Below are 19949 nucleotides of genomic sequence, written 5' to 3'. Positions count from 1 at the left end.
TCGAGTCAGACCCTTAACGTTATTTTAACATAGATTTTGGTGTTTAATTATGTAATAAGATTTACTGCAGTCATCTAACAGATGTTGATTCAGGGTCAGTGTTTCTCATAAATTAGTTCTGAAAGGATTTGTTACTTCTGGGTCAGCAGATAGGTCCAGAGTGCAAAGAAAAAGGGGAAAAACAATAAACACTGAGTTGAAGGGTTTCTTGGGATTCTTTCTTCAGTTACATATCCACATATTTTCATGATCTTAATGACTATAGCCACAGGAATGTTTGCTTTAACACTAAAGATGGCTCAGGCCAAAACCCTATATCCAAACATCTGCAAAGCATGGGAAAGTTCAAACTTTGGGGCTCTTTATTTTATGACCCTGGCTGTTAATTTTTCATACTAACACGACACATTTTTTCTAGGGCTCAGCAGTGGGAATTGCTGTGACCTTTAGCAGCCCCCCAAAAAGTTTCATCTTCATGTGCTTGTTGTCAGACCTTGTGTATAAATTGCAGCTAAAGGCCAGTGTTGGTTGATGTAGTTGTCATCACACACGTATTGAAAAGCTGCACCCACCTTTCTCTGGAAATTCAGCCTTCCCATGTCTTTGGAAGCAAATCATGTTTGCACATCCTACTGCTAACAGCTGCAACTAAACCCACCCTGCATTATACTCATTCTTCTACATTTGTGGTTAAAGGAGGGATTCCATATTAAAGTATTTTTCATTCCATATTAAAGTATTTTTCATTCCATTATAATTTAGTTGCAGATAAATTCCTTTAAAGCTGAAATTATGCTCTTGATATCTTATTCTGCTAGGAGTACTTTGGAGGAAAGGGATTGAGGCTCGTTTAATAGTGTTGCTAGCACGTCCAGGGCAGTTGTAGCCTGCCAAGTCTTTCACAAACACTGGTGAATATTCACAATATTCCTCCACATCAGGGTATGAGACACTAAATGTTGCCCCTGAGATGTTTTAGCAGAGGTGCAACAGAGAGCGCTCAACACATAAAACCATTTGCTAAACTTAACCACCTTTGCCTTGGAAAGTGCAGAGGTTTCATACCTAAAAAGCTCCTCTAAGATGAATCCCAGCTATGAGTAAGAGCTCTGAAGCATTTCCCTGAGCAGCAATCACACAGTGGCAAACTGGACTCCTCACAGAAGGGATGTGAGAGAGGAGGAAGAGTCCATGGCCAGGGGCTGAGCCTCAGCCAGCAAAGCAGCACTGAACCTGCTCCGCGCTTGGACACAGCCCCGCTCCCAGAGCCTCCCCAGCTCTGTCCCTGCCGTGGGGACACCCTGGCCATGGACTCACAAACCCTGAGCTGTGTTTGTGCCACGCAGAGCTGTCAATTAAACAGCACTGTCCAGAGCCACGCTTGGAACTCCTCTTTTTTCAGGAGTAATTCCCTTTAAGTCAATGGATTTACACAATGGATTTGCTGCTGCCAGAAGCAAATCAGGCCTGTAGGAAGACACACATTCCTGGCCAAGGAAATCTCAGAGCTAACTACTTGAATTGTGCACTCGAGCTGCAGAGAGGTCAAGTGGACAGACGACAGGACTGGGACTTATAGGAAGTCCCTGGTTCAAACCTCAACTCTTAAAATGTCATGCGTTGTGACCTTGGGCGAGTCAGTTCATCCCCTTACAGCTCCGTTTCCCCCTTCTCCTTTGTCTGACTTGTCTGTTTAATTTGGAATTTGTTCCAAGAAGGGTGCCTAGCCTCATGTGCTGGGCTGGGGCACTGACACCTCTCCTCCCCCTTGCTGCAGGACTGGATTGAAGTCTTTGTTTCCTCCCAACACTGACCCCTGCTTCCGTGCCACAAGCAGGGTTACAGGGGACCACCAGCTTCCATCAGGGGACAGGCAGGCCTGTCACCCCCTGGGACAGCACACATCCCAACACCAGCACTTGTTATTTCACAGTGAGGGTTGGGAGGTGGAGGGAAGCCCTCACTTTGAACAGTTTCTTCACAGCCCTGACCACTACAGATCCTTTAAAATGAAAGCTTTGACCCTACAGAGAGGAGCCATGAGCTCGCGGTGAGTTCAGCTGGCACCAAATGTGGGTCACTGGCATGAAAAGCCTCGAGGGCTGGAATTTGTGTCTATAGAGTGTGGGTATGCGTGTGTGTGACTGTCAGGAGCAGAGCCAGGCCAAGAACCAGCACTCCTGAAAAGCCCCATCTGTTTGTCTCAGCTCCTTCCCACAGCAGCTCGGTCGTTATCGGTGGCAAATGTCCAGAGTCACTTGTCAGGCACAAAGCTGCCAAAAATCATTAAAACACAATGGCCCCCTGTGCCAGCCAACTGTGAAACTGTTCCAAAGGGAGCCTGATAAACACATATATGTCCATAATAGCCCAGATAGAGGCAGGTATTTCCTCTGTGCTTTGGTGATCTGAGCAGCCCCCAAGGTGCTGCCATCAGATATTCCCGCCCTTGTCTGTTGTGGCAGCTCTGAGGGTGTTTGCTGGTGAGGGAAGGGGAACAAAGCAGGTGCCTAATGGGCTGTTTTCTGTTCCAGTGGAGCATGACAGGGAGTTCCACCACCAGCGCTGCCACTACCGAGAGTTCAGGTTCGACCTCTCGCGGATCCCTGAGGGGGAGGCGGTGACGGCGGCCGAGTTCAGGATCTACAAGGATTTCATCCGCGAGCGCTTCGACAACGAAACCTTCCAGATCAGCGTCTACCAGGTCCTGCAGGAGCACCCGGGGAGGTGAGGCACCCACGGGGACACCCTGCTGAGGGCACAGCTCCCTGTTCCTGCAGGGAATCACAGCCAGGGCTCTCAGAGAGCCTGAGGCCATCAGCACAAGGGGCTGCGTTTGGCTTTGGGGCGTGCAGGGGATCCCAGAGATCCTGCTGCCGCAGCTCCTGAGTGTTGTGATGTGGGCACAAGTGCCCTGGGAGCCTCCCCATGGCCCAGGGAGCATCCCCAGCACTCCTGCTCTGCCCTCTGGGAGTGCTGGATGTGTGTTAGTGCAGAAAAACTATCATAAACCAGGAATATCTCCAGATTTCTGGAAGAAATCCCCCCCTTCGTCCTGCCCCTGATGGATCCTGAGGTGGCAAACCCAAATGCTTCCTTTGGAATTGTAGCTTAATTGCAAACCCAAGGAGAGATGGCCTGGGAGCCTCTCTGTGCCCCAGGGAGCATCCCCAGCACTCCTGCTCTGCCCTCTGGGAGCACTGTGCCATGTGCTAGTGCAGAAAAACTATCATAAACAGGAATATCTCAAGATTTCTGGAAGTACTCCCCCTTTCCTCCCGCCCCTGATGGATCCTGAGGTGGCAAACCCAAATGCTTCCTTTGGAATTGTAGCTTAATTACCAGCCCTTATTATCAAAGGCATTCAAGCTCCCTAATTAACAAAGACAGATGACACCATGCTTTTTATATTGACTGATTTTTTTGTATGTGCAAAACTGCAAGATGAGCTATTAAATCCCTTCCAAGCAATTATTAATGTATGCCAAGCTCCCTGACAAGTCCTCCAGGGAACTTGAATAAGAACATATGTTCAATTTTCTCATCTGGTTTTAGTTCCAATTAATCAGCAATCCCAAACCACTTATCAAAGGCACTTAGTTTCATTTGCACAGATTTCTTTCACATACAAATCCTACCAAAAGTGAGATTGCATTTATTTATGTGAAAAGTATTTACAATCACATTCTTGTCAGAAGTTATTCTTTAGGACTACTAAATATGGGCTAATAATACTATAGCTCTAATTTAGGTTTATGAAAAGAGAAACACAAGGGATTCAAAAAGTGGAAAGTCCAAAAGGGTAAGAAAAAAAAAAGTATATTCAGGACTCTGGCTTTATAGTTTTATAAGAGCTAATAAAAATGCAGAAAAAATTGAAATATGTCAGGAAACCTTGTCAACTTTTTCTTAATAGTGAGAATTTCTGCCGGCTTTGCTGGATAGTAAAAATATTTAACCACTGGTGTGTTTTCTTCCACATCTGAAATTCTGATTTTATAGCTTAAAACTCATGGTTCTCCTGGCATTTCTAATGATGCAATTATTTGCAGTGTTTGGGGACTGTGCTAAAATGAATCTATTTTTATCAAACAGCAGTAATTCAAACTGTGCATTTTAACCAGGTCTTCCTTAAAGGAGAAGGCACCAAGCCAGAGCTGTGCACAGGCCCCATCAGATGTTCTGCTCACCCTAAGCATTTCAGTTTATTCCCTCTCAGGCCACTCCAGAGGCAGCAGCCTCCCTTTGCTGCATCTCTTGAGAGGGTTATTTAGGTGCCAGCCTGCAGGGATGGCCTTCCAGTCTTGGGAAGAGCAGGAACTGTAGATGTGCTGGCAGAGGAGGCACCAACACGAGTGCCAGGGCACTGGGGAACTGCCAGGAGCCTGTTCTGGGGTAAATGACCTTCCTCCCTCATCAGTTGCCAGGGCAGTTCCCCCTCAGGTCCTGATGAGTGAGGTGCCCACTAGGAATCCTACTGACAGAGTCAGAATGAGATCTGATATCTTAATTTTACCATGGTGCATCCAAAAGGTTGTTACAACTTTGTTTAGAGAGGATGGGGAGGCACTGCTGGGGAGCAGCAAATGCTTCTGCAAACTGTCTCCTCCACTAATTCCTACTCCTAAAGGAAAATAAATGTATGCAAAGGGTGGGCATATACATCAACCACTGTCTGGAAGAGGTGAGGAATCTTGCTAATTATACAGATGTTCCAGCCACAGGACTAGATGCAATTTTACTGCATCATATTCACCACAGCAACGCTATTTTTAATGAGTGCTCATGCATATTCCCCTTTTGCATACATTTTGGCACAGGCTGTGGCGAGTTTTGAACAGTTTGTCCTGAAAAAATATTCCTGTTGGTTTGGATTGACCAAAGGTAAAAATATTGTCCCTACCATTTGTAAAAATATTTGCTCTTTTTCTGCATTTTTCCACTGACATTTTCCACCCGGCTCTGTCACAGCCCAGTCATCCAAGTCAGTGTGTCATTGGGCAAGTGCAGAAAGAAAACAAACCCTCTCCAGTGTTGATCAAAAAACACCCATTGACTTTGATGCTTCCTTGGCTGTTTGTCTCATCCTGAGCTCTGGAAAGTCAGCCCCATCTGACGTTGTTAGCAACAAGAGCAAAACAAAGCCAAGCCCTCCGCCCCACGCAGGCAGGGAAACCTCTGCTGCCTTCGGGTTTCCTCCTGCCAGGGCTCTCCTGACACAGAGAATTGCCTTTTGAGAGCTGACCCTGCAATTCTGCAGGCTGTGCAGTGCCCGAGGCACGGCAGATCCTGCCAGGGGCAGCTCAGCATCCTCACAGAGCAGAGAGCAGAACAGCTCCCAGAGCACAGGGAAAGCTCAGGCTGAGGGGAACTGGAGAGATTTTCCTCTGTGGGATGAGCTGCAGGCAGGGTTTTCAGTTAAACCACACAAGAGCCTCCAGTTTTGGAGGGTGTGATGGTGCCCTCAGCTCACAGAAAGCAGAGGTATGAGCAGCTCAGCAGTTAATGGCTTCACGAGTTCAGAGAGGTTGGAGGGATCTAACCAGCAACATCTCCTGTGTGCACTTCATTGTCAGTGAAAAATACAGGCTTAGGTGTTTCCAGAGCAACAGCTGCACCCCCAGCAGGCTGCTCCTGAAATCCTGCCCCTCAGCAGCTCAGTGTTTGCAGGGTAGAGCCTCTCCCCCATCCACCTGCTCAGCCTAACAATCCTGGCAGCAAAAATGAGGGCCCAGCCCTCCCTTTGCAGCAGATGAGATGCCACTCATGACTTTGCACTGCCAGGAATTACATCTCTGTCAGATTGAAGATACTGTTACAGGTGTTTGTAGGAAATCAGGCTAAATGATCAAATATTCTTTTCCACTTTTCCAAATCTTTCCTTGCAAGGCAAGCTCTTCCAACTGGCAGCATCTCCTCAATGGAAAGGCGTGCACAGCATTCTTTAGGCACACAGCATAAGCTATTCACTTTAGGCAAACAAGTACATTCATGAACAAAAATGTCCCAAATATCACAAACACTGATGGTGTTTTAACTGGTATAACATGCCTCAAAGCTCTCAAGTGCATAGCTCAAAGTCCAGTGAGTCATGTCCAACTCCTGTTTGGACGTCATGGCTCACTCACCCAAAAGCTTGGGAAGGTGTTGGACAAAGCCAGTGCCCGGCTTGAGAGCAGCAGGACATGCAGTCCGGGTTTGAGGTGACAAGCTCCTCAGTGGGAAGGTGGCCATGGGGAGCCTGGGGCTGTTCAAATCTCCTCCCCCAGAAAAGGAGGGAGAGCAAAGCAGATCCCAGTGCTCAGTCAGGGCATCCCCCTCAGTTAATTACCCTGCAGAAAAAATGCAGACTGTAGAGATGCCCTAAAGCTCAGAGCTCCATCCTGCTTTTCTGTCTGCACCTTTTGAAGCTGAAATACCTCATCCCAGAGTTACATCTCCTATTTCGTTGGACCCAGCTCTTGCACTGCAGAGTGAATCCCAGCCCCTTTGAAGTCGATGGGAGTTTTGTTACTGGAGAGAATAAAACCAGGTACTTGACCAGCCTTTGGTAATTGAAATGTAGTTGTTACATGTTCACTTTGTGGCCATTATGGATTCCAGGGCTTCAAAGGCAGTGATTTGAATGCTCATGTTACCAGCCCTACAGAAAAATCAGATCTTGCAGGATGCATTCCTGGGTTTGACTTGCAGCTGGAACCCTTTAGCCTGAGCTTCAAACTACAGCACTGCTGCAGCAGATCAAACCTGAGCCCCTCTCCAGACCCCTTTCTGCCATTCCCTGGAGTCTGGTTCCATGCTGTGGGTTGAAACATGTAATTCTAGTACCTAAGAAAGGCTTGGGCCCACCCAGCCCATAAAGCAGATGTGCCTTCTTTTTGGGGCTTTTTTAAGTGCCAGTGTGATGCCTGTCCTTTTTCCCATTTTTTTTAAGTGCCAGTGTGATGCCTGTCCTTTTTCCCACTTTTAAAAGTGCCAGTGTGGGCATTCTGAGGATGGTGCAGCACAGCACAGTTGGATTTAATGATGTGCCCCAGCACCATGACAATACCTACAAATACCAACAATTAATTTGATTATAATTTTTGGTGATTTATCTGCAATTCAGTCATTTATCTCTCAGCAAGTAACAAGGGAATGTGAGCACAGAGATCCTGCAGCTCTCCAAGAAGGGACTGTATCTGGTTTTCTCCTTCAAACCAGTCCTAAAAGCCACTGCAGCCTGCAAAACCTTTGAAAAATCTTGAACTTAGCAAGGCACAACTCTTCACAGGCACCTGAGGAGCTGCAGGAGGCATTCTGCATACCCCAGTGGGTCCTTGCACTGAAGAACAGCCCCTCAATGCTGAGCAGAAACAGCTGTACAGAAAGTGTCAGGGATACGTGTAAAACCTCATTTCTCCCAGCAGTGTTTTTACAACAGGCTTCATGTTTAGGAAAGATGTTGCTTCTCAGTAACAAACTCCCACTGCCACTTTTAATCAGCCTCTGAGATCGAGATCTTACCCTTCACCAACACTGTCTAAGAAAGGCAGCACAGCTACTTGAATCACAGAAAGCAGAATTAAGAATCTGCTGCAATTTTAAAGTGAATTTAATTTTCCCCCTAGATTCAGCAGAATTTACACAGATCTGTTTCACTACCAGTACAGCCAGTTTTCAGGCCAACCCTTGGAAAACACCTCCAGCAAACTGAATTCCTGCTGTGGACATCCCTTCACCTGGCAGAGCCCCTGGGCTGTGCTTGGCTGCTGGCTCCTGCCTGGGGGCACGGGGGGAGCTGTTATCAGTGGGGAGAGCTGTTATCAGTGGGGAGAGCCCTTATCAGTGGGGAGGGAGAGGGGAGGATAAGCAGGGGATCCCAGGCCCAGGGCAGGGAAGGTGTGGGAGGAGGGCTGCATCAGGTCTGTGTACAGAGGGTGTTGCAAACGTGCCAGGGAGAGGCCCAGGGAGATCCTGGGGCCCTCTCAAAGTAGGAAAGTCTGAAAAATATTTTCCTAAGCTTGTCTTTGGACAGCTGCAGCTGACTTTAAGCAATGACACCAAGCAAGCTGGAATCTGGATAGGGCAGGTTTTTAATCCAAACAGATGTCTTCTAGCCCCACATCTCCTCTCACCCTGCCAGGATGTCCTTTTTGCCTTCTCCTCCCTCCACCTGCTCAAACCTGAATGTGAATAACCCATTTCCCCATGCCAGCTCTGTCCTTGCCCTGTGCCTGTGACCCAAACAGCCCCTCTAGGGTCAGAATATGAGTTGAGAGGAGAGGATTGTGCTCCTGCCTTAGACACTGTGGTTTGCATGCTGAATCAAAGAGAATTCAACATATCCATGCCTCAAGTGTTTCCTACTTTAAAGCAGAAGCAGGAGGGTTAAGCCACATTCGTAAAGCCATCCAAAGGCTGTTGCAAGGTGCCTCTGAATGGTTTCTGTTTAAAGCACTGATATTGGAATTCTTGCAGGTAGAGGGGGGGACCAGGGCAGCCCAGGGTTGCTCTTAGGGCTGAGGGATTCCCTGTCCCTGATGCTGCCAGGATAGAGCCAGGGGAGCCTGGGGGCTGCTGCCAGCACAGCCTGGTCACAGGAATCACCTTGTCTTACAGTGTAATGGAAATTGCCAAGAGTCACCTTCACTGTCCTTTTTCCCATTTATTTTTATCCCTCTTGGAAGTGCTCATTAGTGTTTACTGCCACTTGTAAGCAGCAGCTTGAAATAACAGGGCTGACGATGGGGACAGTGAGGGAAGAAAACAGATGTAAAAGCAGGGACTGTTTGGCAGGACTGGCCTAAAATAGTGCAGACCTTACAGCATTATAGTCCATATATGCAGAGTTTTATCTCCTGTTCCCTTGCCAATGCAGAATTTCTGTCTCTCATGTTTTCATTCATGTTCTCCTCATGCCCCAGCTCACCAAGGTAGGTGACTGGGGCAGATGCAGCACTTCTCATTTTAGAGTATATTTTTAGTGTTTATGGCTTCAAACCAAGCTGCATCCCAGGGACTGAAAAAGTACCCCAGCAAAAAGCAAAGAAGCCATAAATACTATTTTCACAAAGCTTCATGGTTGTTAATCCTTTCTCTTATTTCAGAATTGCCATGTTGCAACAATTCGCTTTATCCCACACCTTCCCTTCCCTGCCTCATTCTCTTATTTCTGTGCTCACCCCCACAATCCTCACTTCTTCCAGCCCTTTTCTCTTCACTAAATATTTGTGATCCCTCTCCTTACCACCATCAGCCCTTTGGCAGGTCAGCCCTTCCACCTCCATAGCTGCAGCTGCTTCCCAGACACGACCTCACATGCATCCTGCCCAGCCACCCTCACGCTGCAGCGCTGGTTACTCAGCCCTAGCCCAGAAAACAAGTTCACTCAGGAAGTTTCACAGACCACACAGCACTTGCATGACCTGTAGACAAATTTTTTTGGGAGTGCTTTCTAACAGGAGGTGACTCTCCTGTCTGGCATCCAGTGTGAGACACTACCAAAGACATCAGCAGGCAAATGCCAACCTCCTGTCTTCATCTCAGGCTCCACTGAGAGCCTGGTGCTGGAGACAGGCGAGCAGAAAGCCCCAAATTTTATCATTGCCCAAAGCTCTGACACTCCCGCTGATGTCAGTTCTTTGAAGGCTGAGCCATTTTGATGTGGTCTCAACAGAACATACTTGTGGTCTGGACCCAGACTTTGTAATTTATGTAACTCTAATCTAGACATTAACATTTCCATGTCCCAGCCTAATTTTTCTGTAAAAGGAGGATCATGTGCCTTTCCTATCTCTTGCTCTGGAAAAAGAGCAAGTACAGTTTCTTGCATGCACTGAAATTCTAAAATTAAGGAGCTGAATGCAGGGCCAAGGAACCAAAGGGGTTTTTTGCCTCCTTGCTGCAGAGCCATCACTCACACCGCTCCAGGAACATGCTCTGTGAGTACACACTGTGAAATTGAGGTACAGCAGTGAGATGTGCATAGAAACCTTTTCTCTTTGGGCTCAGATCTTTATCTCTCAGCTAAAACCCAAAGCAGCCCTATTAGTTAGACTGAACCAGCACTGCCTTCTGTGACAAGCCATTAGATGGGAGCCCTCAGAATAAATGATGTTTAATTCTTAGCAGAACAACATTTCTCTGCTCTGTTTACTGTGTCTTGTCCAACAAGGATATCTCGAGGGCTGGCTGCCTATTAGCTGGTGATTTAATGCTGTTTGCCTGTCTTTGGAGAGCAGGACATTCCACTTAAAGGTTTTCTTTTTGAAAAGAACGAGAGGTTTCTTTTCATCTGAACAGGAGCCACATCTCAGGAGCCTCTGTTTGCAACCCCAGTGAGGTTCTGCATCCCACCCAGAAAACACTAACCCAGGAGTGCTTGAACTCCTCCAAAGGGCATCCAACATGGGGCTTTTTGGGGTCCAAATGTTCCAAGTGTGTGTGGGAAGGACATTTCCCTTCAGTGGCTCCCTTTGATCTCTCTCACTTCGGGCTTCCCCTCCAGGCCTATTGTTTGCACATTGCTGTAACTACAGGAAAACAAATGTATTATACAATTTCCCAGACTGACTCACCCTGGTACTTGATGCCTCTTGTAGTCTGCTTACCCCTGATTGCATCATGTCAGCATGGGAAGCTTAAAATCTGTTTTTTCTGAGTAATAATACTGCAGTTGAGCAGTAGCTAAAACAAAAAAAAAAATTATTATGATTGCTACTATCATCAACCTGCAAACTACAAGGGGAGAAAACCAAGCAAGCCAAATCCCTGATTCCTTGTGTGAATCATGAGTTCCAGTCAGGGGCCATGCTGAAATAATGGACTATGTGAATAAAACACCCTTTACTCCTGGAAACTTGGCCTCAGCCACTGGGACGGGCCCATCCATGCAACGGCCTGGTCCCTGGCTCCTGTGGGATGTGTTTGGGTCAGTGTGGTGTAAACAGGGCAGGGTGGGAGGTGTCCTGCACTGTGAAAATGGGGCCACCGCTCCTGGGTGGGGATGGAACCCCAGGAGAATTGTCCCCTGGTTGGAGTTCAAGCTTCTTGCACTGCTGTAACTAATGTGAGTTAAACCCATCCTGTTTAACTGCAGATTTCCTGGGAGCAGAGCTGACCGAGCTGCCAACACCTGCCTTGAGCACTGCTGCCCCACAGCCCCTCCTGAGCCACCCACTTGGGCCCCAAACATCCCCTGAACACTCCCACAGGATCCCCTCTGCCTTGGCAAGGAGGTGGTGCAGCAAGTCTGGTGTAGGGCTTCTTCCACAAACCAGAGCTTTGCTTGAAAGCAAGCACTGATTGCACCCTCAGCAGCACTGGCTCCATATTCAGCCTTGGGGTACCCAAATCTCTCCTGCTTTAGGGAGGAAACACAGAATTTTCTTCCTGAGCCTTGTGCCCACGTGCTCTGCAGGAACTCACTTCAGAAATTTAATTTCATGCAAGCCAGCACAGTCAGAGGTGGGTGGTGACACCCCTTAGCTCTCAGAAGAAAGCATCACCTCTTACACATTCTGGCCCACTAAGGATGAGAGGAAAGATAAACAATAAAAGCATTGCAAAAAAAACCCCCTCCATTCCTGTTCTGTGTGGGACAAAAGCTTCTAATTTCTTGGTATGCCAAAGGGGAAAGAATCACTAAAAGCTGTGAGTCAAAAGCCCTTATGCCAACAGCTCTCCTCAGATTCATTTCTGATCACCTGATGTTTCATGCAAACAAGAGGCACTGTGTAAACCAAGCTGAATATACATATTTGCACTGACAAATCTATAGTGACCGAATTCATAAGGCCTTTTAAAGCTTTGAGGATGTGATTAAAGGGTTTTTCAAGGATAGTTCTTCATTCAAAAGGATATAATTACACTTGAACAAGTTATCATGTTTGTTCACTGCAGGCACAAAAGAGGTTCTTACAGGACTTGTCTAGACACTTCCACCTTATGTCTTTGTTCTTCTTTTAAAGTAATTTTTTATAAAAGTCTTGCAACAGCATCCATTTTTAAATCTGAGTTTTATCTCCTTCTTTTCTGATAAAACTCCTTCTTTTACAGAACCTCTATTTTCTCAAATTTTAATTTTTCAGAAATATGCCAGGAAATGTCTTGTAAGTCTGGAATAATTCCACCTTTTTCAAAAGAACAGAATCTCTCTATTTAGGATCTTTTCCATTTTCTGATATTATTTCTTCAGCTAGAGTAAGCCAGCAGTGGCCTTTAAAAAAAAACCACCCAAGCAATGAATTGAAGAAAGATTGTGACCCACAGCAGTGCAGAAGGTTATTGCCTCAAACAGTTATCTGTAACCTCAGATGAGCCAATTTAAAAAAACCTATTACATATGATAATATATGCACACCATTGTTCCAGCTGCCTTGCGCCAACACTACAGTTATGCATAAAAGTCAGGAAATTATGTGTGGAAAGGCTAATGAGCAGCATTGTCTGCCCAATTACCGGATTTGCATATGCAAACAGTAATTCTGCAGATCTGGGCCTGCCAAAAGTTTTTTTGAAGTTTCACCAGGAGCTCAAGGTTAACAGCAAAGTAACCCCAAACCAGCTCAGCTCTGCTTCAACCCATCCTCCCTTTTTTGAAGAGAATAGAGAAGTTTCACCTGAGGGTGATGGGAGGGGAACACAAACCAGCCCAGCTACTGCTGAAATCCCAACCCCTTGTGCTGCCTAAAGGATGTTTGTGGGGACTCCAGCGGAAATCCTGGCTAAGTGGGAATTCTGCTCTTTGTTTCAGGGATTCAGATCTGTTCCTGCTGGACTCCAGGACGATCTGGGCTGCAGAGGAAGGGTGGCTGGTGTTCGACATCACCGCCACCAGCAACCACTGGGTGGTGAATCCCCAGCACAACCTGGGCCTGCAGCTCTCCGTCGAGGGCATTGATGGTGAGTGTCACACCCCAGCAGAAACCAGGGACTGTTCCATGATTCACAGACAGGGGAGGCAGTAAATATCATAGGCTGTAAATACAGCAGGATTTTGATGCAACACTTTAAGCTCGGGCAATCCTCAAGGCTTTAAGTGAAGTAAAATAAATATCAAAGTAAATCAACCTCCATCCTTTCATTGTATCTGCTGCTACATGACCTATAATCATGAAGCAAATACAGTCTATTAAAAATATAATCATCCAAAATAAATGAACTGAGAGCCCTTTTCCCCCTCTCTCTGGTCAGGCTGCCTTGCAGGGCTTCTCCAGGAAAGTGTCAGCTGTCCTTTGGCATTTTGATTTGTGCCTGACAAGGCACAGCTCTGGCCTTGGCTAAAGGATCACAAAACCATAACTTGGATTTAGCAGCAGCACTCAGTAGCTTGGGACAGAATAATCCTGGATATCACCTCTGCATTGCACAGCAGCACCCAGACATCCCTCAACAGCAACAAGGAGAAACATGAAATTTCCCACTGCCACCCTGTCCTTACCTTTTTTGTAAATAATTGATTTAATTCTACAGAGAAACCTACTAATTCTACCAAAACCCAAATTATTCTAGAGCACAAGGATGATGATGAAATCATGATGATTATCATGGATGATAATCAGAGTTTTGTACAAAGTTATCAGGTATGGTGATGGCAAGATGCAGCAATAAGCAAAATGCCTCTAAACGTTTGTTTCTCTCAGCTGAGCTATATCTGGAACTCTGTCAGCATTTCATACAAGGCATTTTTATTTTAAGCTAATAACCTTCCAGTGGGAATTTAGCGTTCCTATGGGCTGAGTTTTATGGCTCCTTTTATAGGATCACTTCAAATTATAGGTTGGTGAACTTGAAGAAACCCCTCTAAAGAATGCAGGAAAAGCTAATGCTGAGCGGATTTGGGCTAAAACAATTATGTGTAGGACTAGTTAATGTAACTTTTACACACATGAAGTTAGCTGTGCTGAGCTGCTCGTGTCAGAAGCAGCTTTGCCCGTTAAGGTCTTTAGAGGGTGGAGGGCATTCACAGGAGTTATCCTGGGTGCTGCCAGGATGAAACCAGGATAAAACCAGGCCAAAACCCTCACCAGTCTGTCATTCTTGCAGGACAAAGCATCAACCCCAAGCTGGCGGGGCTCATTGGGAGGCAGGGCCCCCAGAACAAGCAGCCCTTCACCGTGGCCTTCTTCAAGGCCACCGAGGTGCACCTGCGCAGCATCCGCTCCACGGGCGGCAAGCAGAGGAGCCAGAACAGATCCAAAACACCAAAGAACCAGGAGGCATTCCGGGTCTCCAACATTGCAGGTACAGCACAGCTGCCTGGGAGCACGGTTCTGGCTCTGGGATGGTGTGGGAATGGTTTCTCCCATGTTATTTGTTTGTTGTCCCTCTGGTCACTGGTTTGAAAGGGTGTGGGGTTAGGGTTGTTCCAAAAAATGGCGGGTTGTTCCAAAAACATTCTTTTCCCTGTGTTAGATTGAGGAATCTCTTAATTCAAATTTCAAAAAATACCTCAAGAACCTAACCAGAAAAACTCCTTTTCTCCCATATGAAATAAATTCTCATTTTGAAATGGAAGATAATTACGTTAAAACAATCAGTGATCAGTATATCTGAATCCAAATGCTGTTCATTTTCCAGAGCTCGTGATTTTAAGTTTAGCCCCTAAAAAGCACAGTAGTCCCCAAATTCTTGCATAGAAAAGGAAAACCAATTCATTCTCAGGATAACCACGGCTATTCTGGGGGGAGCTGTGCTTCCTAATTTGGAAGAAAACTCCATCAGGCATTTGAAATAGAAATGTGGCTTAATTATGTGGTACCTCAGAGGTTCTGGCCCTTGATGAGGGTCCCAGCAGGAGCCACAGCTCGGGGCTGGCTCTGCTGAGGCAGCAGCAAATTCCAGCTGCTTCTGGGAGTGCCTCACTGAGCGCAAGGAGAGCTTGTGAGGAGCAGAAGGAAAAGCAAAACAGAGCTTACAATCACATTTCTATAGAATCATTAAGGTTGGAAAAACCTCCAAGATCATCAAGTCCAACTTTTGACCAACTCCCACCTTGTCAAGCAGCCCAGAGCACTGAGTGCCACATCCAGTCCCTTGAACACCTCCAGAGATGGGGACTCCACTGCATTCCTGGCAGCTCCTTTCAGTGCCTGACCACCCTGTCAGTGATGAAATTCTTCCTGAGCCATTCTTTCTGCTTGGGCCTTCAGCTCAGGCTATGTGTTCAGGATGGACAAAACTTTAAAACTGCACTGATTCTCCTTTCATGTATAGGCAATAATCAGAGTGATCTGTGTGCTGCTATTAGGAGGTCAGAGGAAGTCCAGGGGAAAAAAATTAAGATAAAACCCCTTCTTTCCCAGGTCTTTGTTGGCTTTGCACTAAAAAGCCAGAAGTGCATTTCATATATGTTGAACCCAGCCATTATTATATTACCAAAACACCTAAAAAGCCAGCTGTAAGTGCACCAGATGAGCAGCAGTGCCTCACTCCCTGCTGAGGGAGCTGGGGCAGCCCGGGCTCATGGCCACCATTGTCCCCTCACAGAGAACAGCAGCAGTGACCAGCGACAGGCCTGCAAGAAACACGAGCTCTACGTCAGCTTCAGGGACCTGGGGTGGCAGGTAAGGCCTGGGGTGCCCCGGCACATCATTTATCAACTGCAGAACTGAGATACAGCCACCGGCAGGTTTTTTATTTTAAATCCTGAAGGGGAAAAATATTGTTTACAGCCTTTAGCGTGCTTAAGTGCTTCTGCTAAGTTGGGTGTACAAATATTTAGTGTGAGGCTGGCTGGAAGCTCAGCACAGTCAGGTCCTTTTGAGGGGCTGTAGGCCTGCAGGTCCTCTGGCACTGTTGGAGGCATGGCTCTCCATTTTCATCTACATGTTTTTTTTAGACCTGGTTAAAGCTATTTTCCTTTCTGGAAGCTTGTGTCTGCATTGTGCTGCTGGGTGAAGTGATCCTCGTGGGCAGGCAGGGCACTGCTGAATGGATAAACAACTGAACCCAGATGTGCAGCTGCTCTGTGGGCACATTTGCAATGTGGGGTGTGTCCCTGCAGGAAGGGCAGGCACTTCAGAGACCTCTAAGAGAGCTTCAGAAAGGCCAGGGGGGCAGATTGTTATTTATTTTGCAGGCCACTGTAACTGTGTGTATTAATGCTTAGATCTATATGTTTGGTTTATATGTTTAACTGGTTGGCTTTTTGTTTCACTGCATTTCTGTCCTTCCCCACAATCCAATGGCTTCCATTGACTCAAGGACTGGATCATTGCTCCGGAGGGCTACGCTGCCTATTACTGTGAAGGAGAATGTGCTTTCCCCCTGAATTCCTACATGAATGCTACAAACCATGCCATTGTACAGACACTGGTAGGTGCCCCCTGTCTCCTAGCACAGCCTTACACCTGACAGAAATAAATTTATAGAATCATACTCAGAAATAAATTCATACACAGCGGGGTCTCTGAGCTGACAGGGACAGGAGGGTCTGCCTCAGCTCTCAAGGTGCCTGTACCACATGTCTGGCCTGGATTAGAACCTGGCCAGAAATGACCATGTCTCTGTTGCAGGCAGTGGCAGGCTCTCTCTGGTTGGAAAGGGCCCTGTGATAGATATTGCAATGGGGGTTTGGGCCCACTGCATGGGAAGGAGGGAAGGAGCAAGACACCAGACCCACTGTCAGCACCTCTTGGGGAAGCTCTGTAAGGATCCACAACGTGCTGCCACCAAAAGCGAGAACCAGTGAATCCCAAAGTTACACAGCTCAGCTACTGAGTGAGGATATAGGACAAGCAGAAGGTTGCCCAGGAAAGAAGGATATGGGGGGAGGAGAGGGGAGAATTAAATCTTAACATTCCTCTATTTTCGTTCCCCAGGTTCACTTTATAAACCCAGAGACTGTGCCGAAGCCCTGCTGTGCCCCTACACAACTCAACGCCATCTCAGTGCTCTATTTTGATGACAGCTCCAATGTTATCTTAAAAAAATACAGGAACATGGTGGTACGAGCATGTGGCTGCCACTAGGCTTGTAGGACAGAGGAAGAAAAAGGAAAAAGAAGTTATTTGTAAAGAGTGGGTTTGTGTGGCTGTGTGGGGTTGGGGGAAAGGTTGGTGCTCCAGCCATGGGTTTAAAAAAGTCCCAAACCATTTTAGGACCAGGCCTCTGAAAGTTCAGACAATGGAGCAGTTTCTGGATCTGAAGAGGCATTTGAACACATTTTGTTTTAGTTTATTACAGACAATGAGCTTGTAAACTGAAACAAGCCAGAGAAACCGTTTAAAACCAAATCTGCTTACAAAATTGGCTCCTACAGTACATACTTTTGCAAATGAGTCTTTCTGGAGATTGCAAACTCACCAGTGTTGATTGTGAGTAAAACAGTAATAATCTATCCAAGGTGAGACTGTGCTGTGACTAATAAGTGTGTGTAGTTCCTGTAACACGGTTTGCAATAAAATAAGTGAACAAAATATACCTGGAGTGAACAGGTATTTTGTTAGAGAATTATTGCTTCCATCCCCCTGCTTCAATTTCATAGGCAAAACCAAGGATGAATTACATGCAACTTCCAGTTTTAAACTACAGTAACAAAAGCTGGATGTGGATTGACACAAATTCAAAGGACAGGTTAGGCTAAGGAAAAACAAATCAACTGGCAAGCAAAAGAGCTGAAGAAAAGTACTTCAAAGAGTGAGAATTTTGGGGTGTACTTTTTTCTGTCAACAAGGAAGGAGATTTCCTCTGGCAGCCAGAAGGTATTTCAGTTTGCTATGAACTTGAAACAGGAAAGCAGCAAAATGCTGAGAAGCAGGGATTAATCCTGACGTGGAGCTGGGGTGCCCTGAGCAGTCGCTGTAAGAGCTGTAACTAAAGATCCTGCTGCTGTGTGGAAAATGTCCATTGACCTCCCAGAGGGAACAAGTTCTTCCCTTTTCCAAGAACATGGAGACTCAAGTGAGAAAGTGCTGTGAGCCGGGATGCACACCCAGCCCCACACAGACTGGGAACAAGCTGGGAAACCTTCCTGGGGCCAGCGCCTCTGATAAAACCCCCTGCTCTCCTGGCTTCACCTCAAAAAACCCCACAACAATCCCCTTCAAGGGCCACCAAGAAGCTGGAACCAGAAGCAAGAAAATGTCCCCTCAAGGCTTTTCTTTTTCCTTCTTTTAAAGTCACAGGTTACACAAACATCACACTTAAGTAATTAAGGACCAATTAAAGTTGTTGCAAAGAAGAATAAAGAGTTGCAGTAACCAATCACAAACCAATTCCCCACTTTGGCACGCACCAAAGTAGGATTGGTATAAATTTCACCAGGGAGATAAAAAGAAAATAATGCCCAATAAAACACCATGCCCAGCACACCCAGCTCTAAATCTCAGCTTGAGAGAGCTAAACCTCCCACAGATTGGTCCAGGACAGCACAAATCCCTGGAGATGGGTCTCTGCTCAGTGAGCAGATGGGGCCATGCAGCCACAGTAGGGACTTGGCTCCATGTCCTGCCTTAGAGGAGAGTTAGAAGATAAATGAAATTCTGGACTTCACTCGCTGGTCTTCTCCCTTTAAGTCACAGATCAAATCCAGACCAGATGCCTCACTTAAAAAAGAATAAGCAAAGGAAGAAAAAAACCCCTACTGTCTATGAAATTAATTGGAAACTTGTTTCTGATGGCCTAATTCTCATCTCATTTCAGTCAATTGGTGTTTTCCCAGCAGTTTTCTCAGTTGCAGGATTAGGCTGATGGGAGAGGGGAAAAACCTACAACACTGGTGGGTTTTGGATGGGGTCCTTGGTGAGCAGCTGCCACCTTGCCAGATGTGCCTGGCATCCCCCTAGAGCTCCCCAGCATCTGCAGGAGCAGCCTGGCTGCAGCAGGGAGGACTGCAGCACCCTCCCCATGGGCAAACACAGCCAGAAACACGGCAGGACAACAGCTGAAGCCAAAAATCCACCTCTCATGGAGCCTGCAGACAGCACCATCCACCACAACCAGCCAAATCTGCCCTCAGTGCATCCCTGGTTAGGGTGAGGAATGAAATCACAAGGGAGGAAGCATCTTTTGACATTGCATACATATACACCAGTGCTTCTGTAAACCTCCTAAAGGAAGTGAAGGTGCTGCCTAGAAAGTGAAAAGCTAATCATGCCTGAGCTTCCACTATTTAGTAGTCAAGGATTAGTTTTCTCTTGGGTGTTTCAGTGTTGGTGGTCACTGCATTGGTATATTGTGTTTTTAACTTGGACCACGGGGTCTTGCTGTATGGGACTCATATATTAAATATTATGTGGGGATTGTTTCTGTTTTGGTTTTTTGTTGTTGTTTTTAAGCATAATAACAGGATTTCTGTTGCTAGGCTCAACATCAGCTTCACTGTTTGTACATTTTTGTGTAAATAGTTGTCACAAGCGGAAGAAGAATTATTTATTTCCATCTCTGAATTCCTTTTCAATCACATGCAGGAAAAATTATTCTGGGTTCCTAAACACATTTGTTTCCTTATTTAATAAGATATTTATTAACAGTTGGCAAAAATGCATACACATTGCTGGTTCTTTTCATAGAGCAGTTGTCAGAAGCCTTTTTGTACAAACTAGTAAAATAAATCAGTGCAACTTTACAAAAGATATCCCGACGACATTGTGTATCTGTGTGGTTATTCTCCTTTTATTCAAAGAACCTTTCTGGCTGGATAATGTTTCATCTTGGGCCTCTGTTTTCATGCAGCTCAGTCTCTATGTACGGGCAAAACTGTCACATGTCATTATTTGGGGCAGCTCCTTTGGTCCAAATACAACAGGGAGGGAAGAATAGCAAAAATATGGATGTGTTTTGCAGTCTGTGCTGCAAAGATCCATGATTGAATTATAGTGCAGCTGTCAGCAGCTGTTTCAAAGAAGCAGGGGGTAAATTAGTTCTGTTTACTGCTAACATAGTTCAGAGATTTAGTCATCCCAATAAAATTATAGAGGCACAAGAAAGGAAGAAAGAAACTCCAAAGAAACATCAGCCAAGAA

The 19949-nt window shown here is 46.2% G+C and overlaps 1 protein-coding gene across 1 annotated transcript in view; it reads left to right on the top strand.

The window, feature by feature from the left end:
• Positions 1 to 19567, top strand: part of BMP7 (bone morphogenetic protein 7) — a 41454-nt gene extending 21887 nt beyond the window's left edge. Inside the window, exons 2-7 of the mRNA XM_059480944.1 lie at positions 2535 to 2727; positions 12737 to 12885; positions 14029 to 14226; positions 15472 to 15548; positions 16189 to 16299; positions 16806 to 19567. Of these exons, the coding sequence (XP_059336927.1) occupies positions 2535 to 2727; positions 12737 to 12885; positions 14029 to 14226; positions 15472 to 15548; positions 16189 to 16299; positions 16806 to 16955 (878 nt within the window). The 3' untranslated portion in view covers positions 16956 to 19567. The remainder of the gene's footprint in view (positions 1 to 2534; positions 2728 to 12736; positions 12886 to 14028; positions 14227 to 15471; positions 15549 to 16188; positions 16300 to 16805) is intronic.
• The last annotated feature ends 382 nt before the right edge of the window (positions 19568 to 19949 follow it).

This window comes from Ammospiza nelsoni, chromosome 12, assembly GCF_027579445.1.
Source record: "Ammospiza nelsoni isolate bAmmNel1 chromosome 12, bAmmNel1.pri, whole genome shotgun sequence".
Classification (NCBI taxonomy): domain Eukaryota; kingdom Metazoa; phylum Chordata; class Aves; order Passeriformes; family Passerellidae; genus Ammospiza; species Ammospiza nelsoni.
The sequence above is the reverse complement of the archived record's forward strand: the minus strand, read 5'-3'. Positions and strand labels throughout refer to the sequence as shown.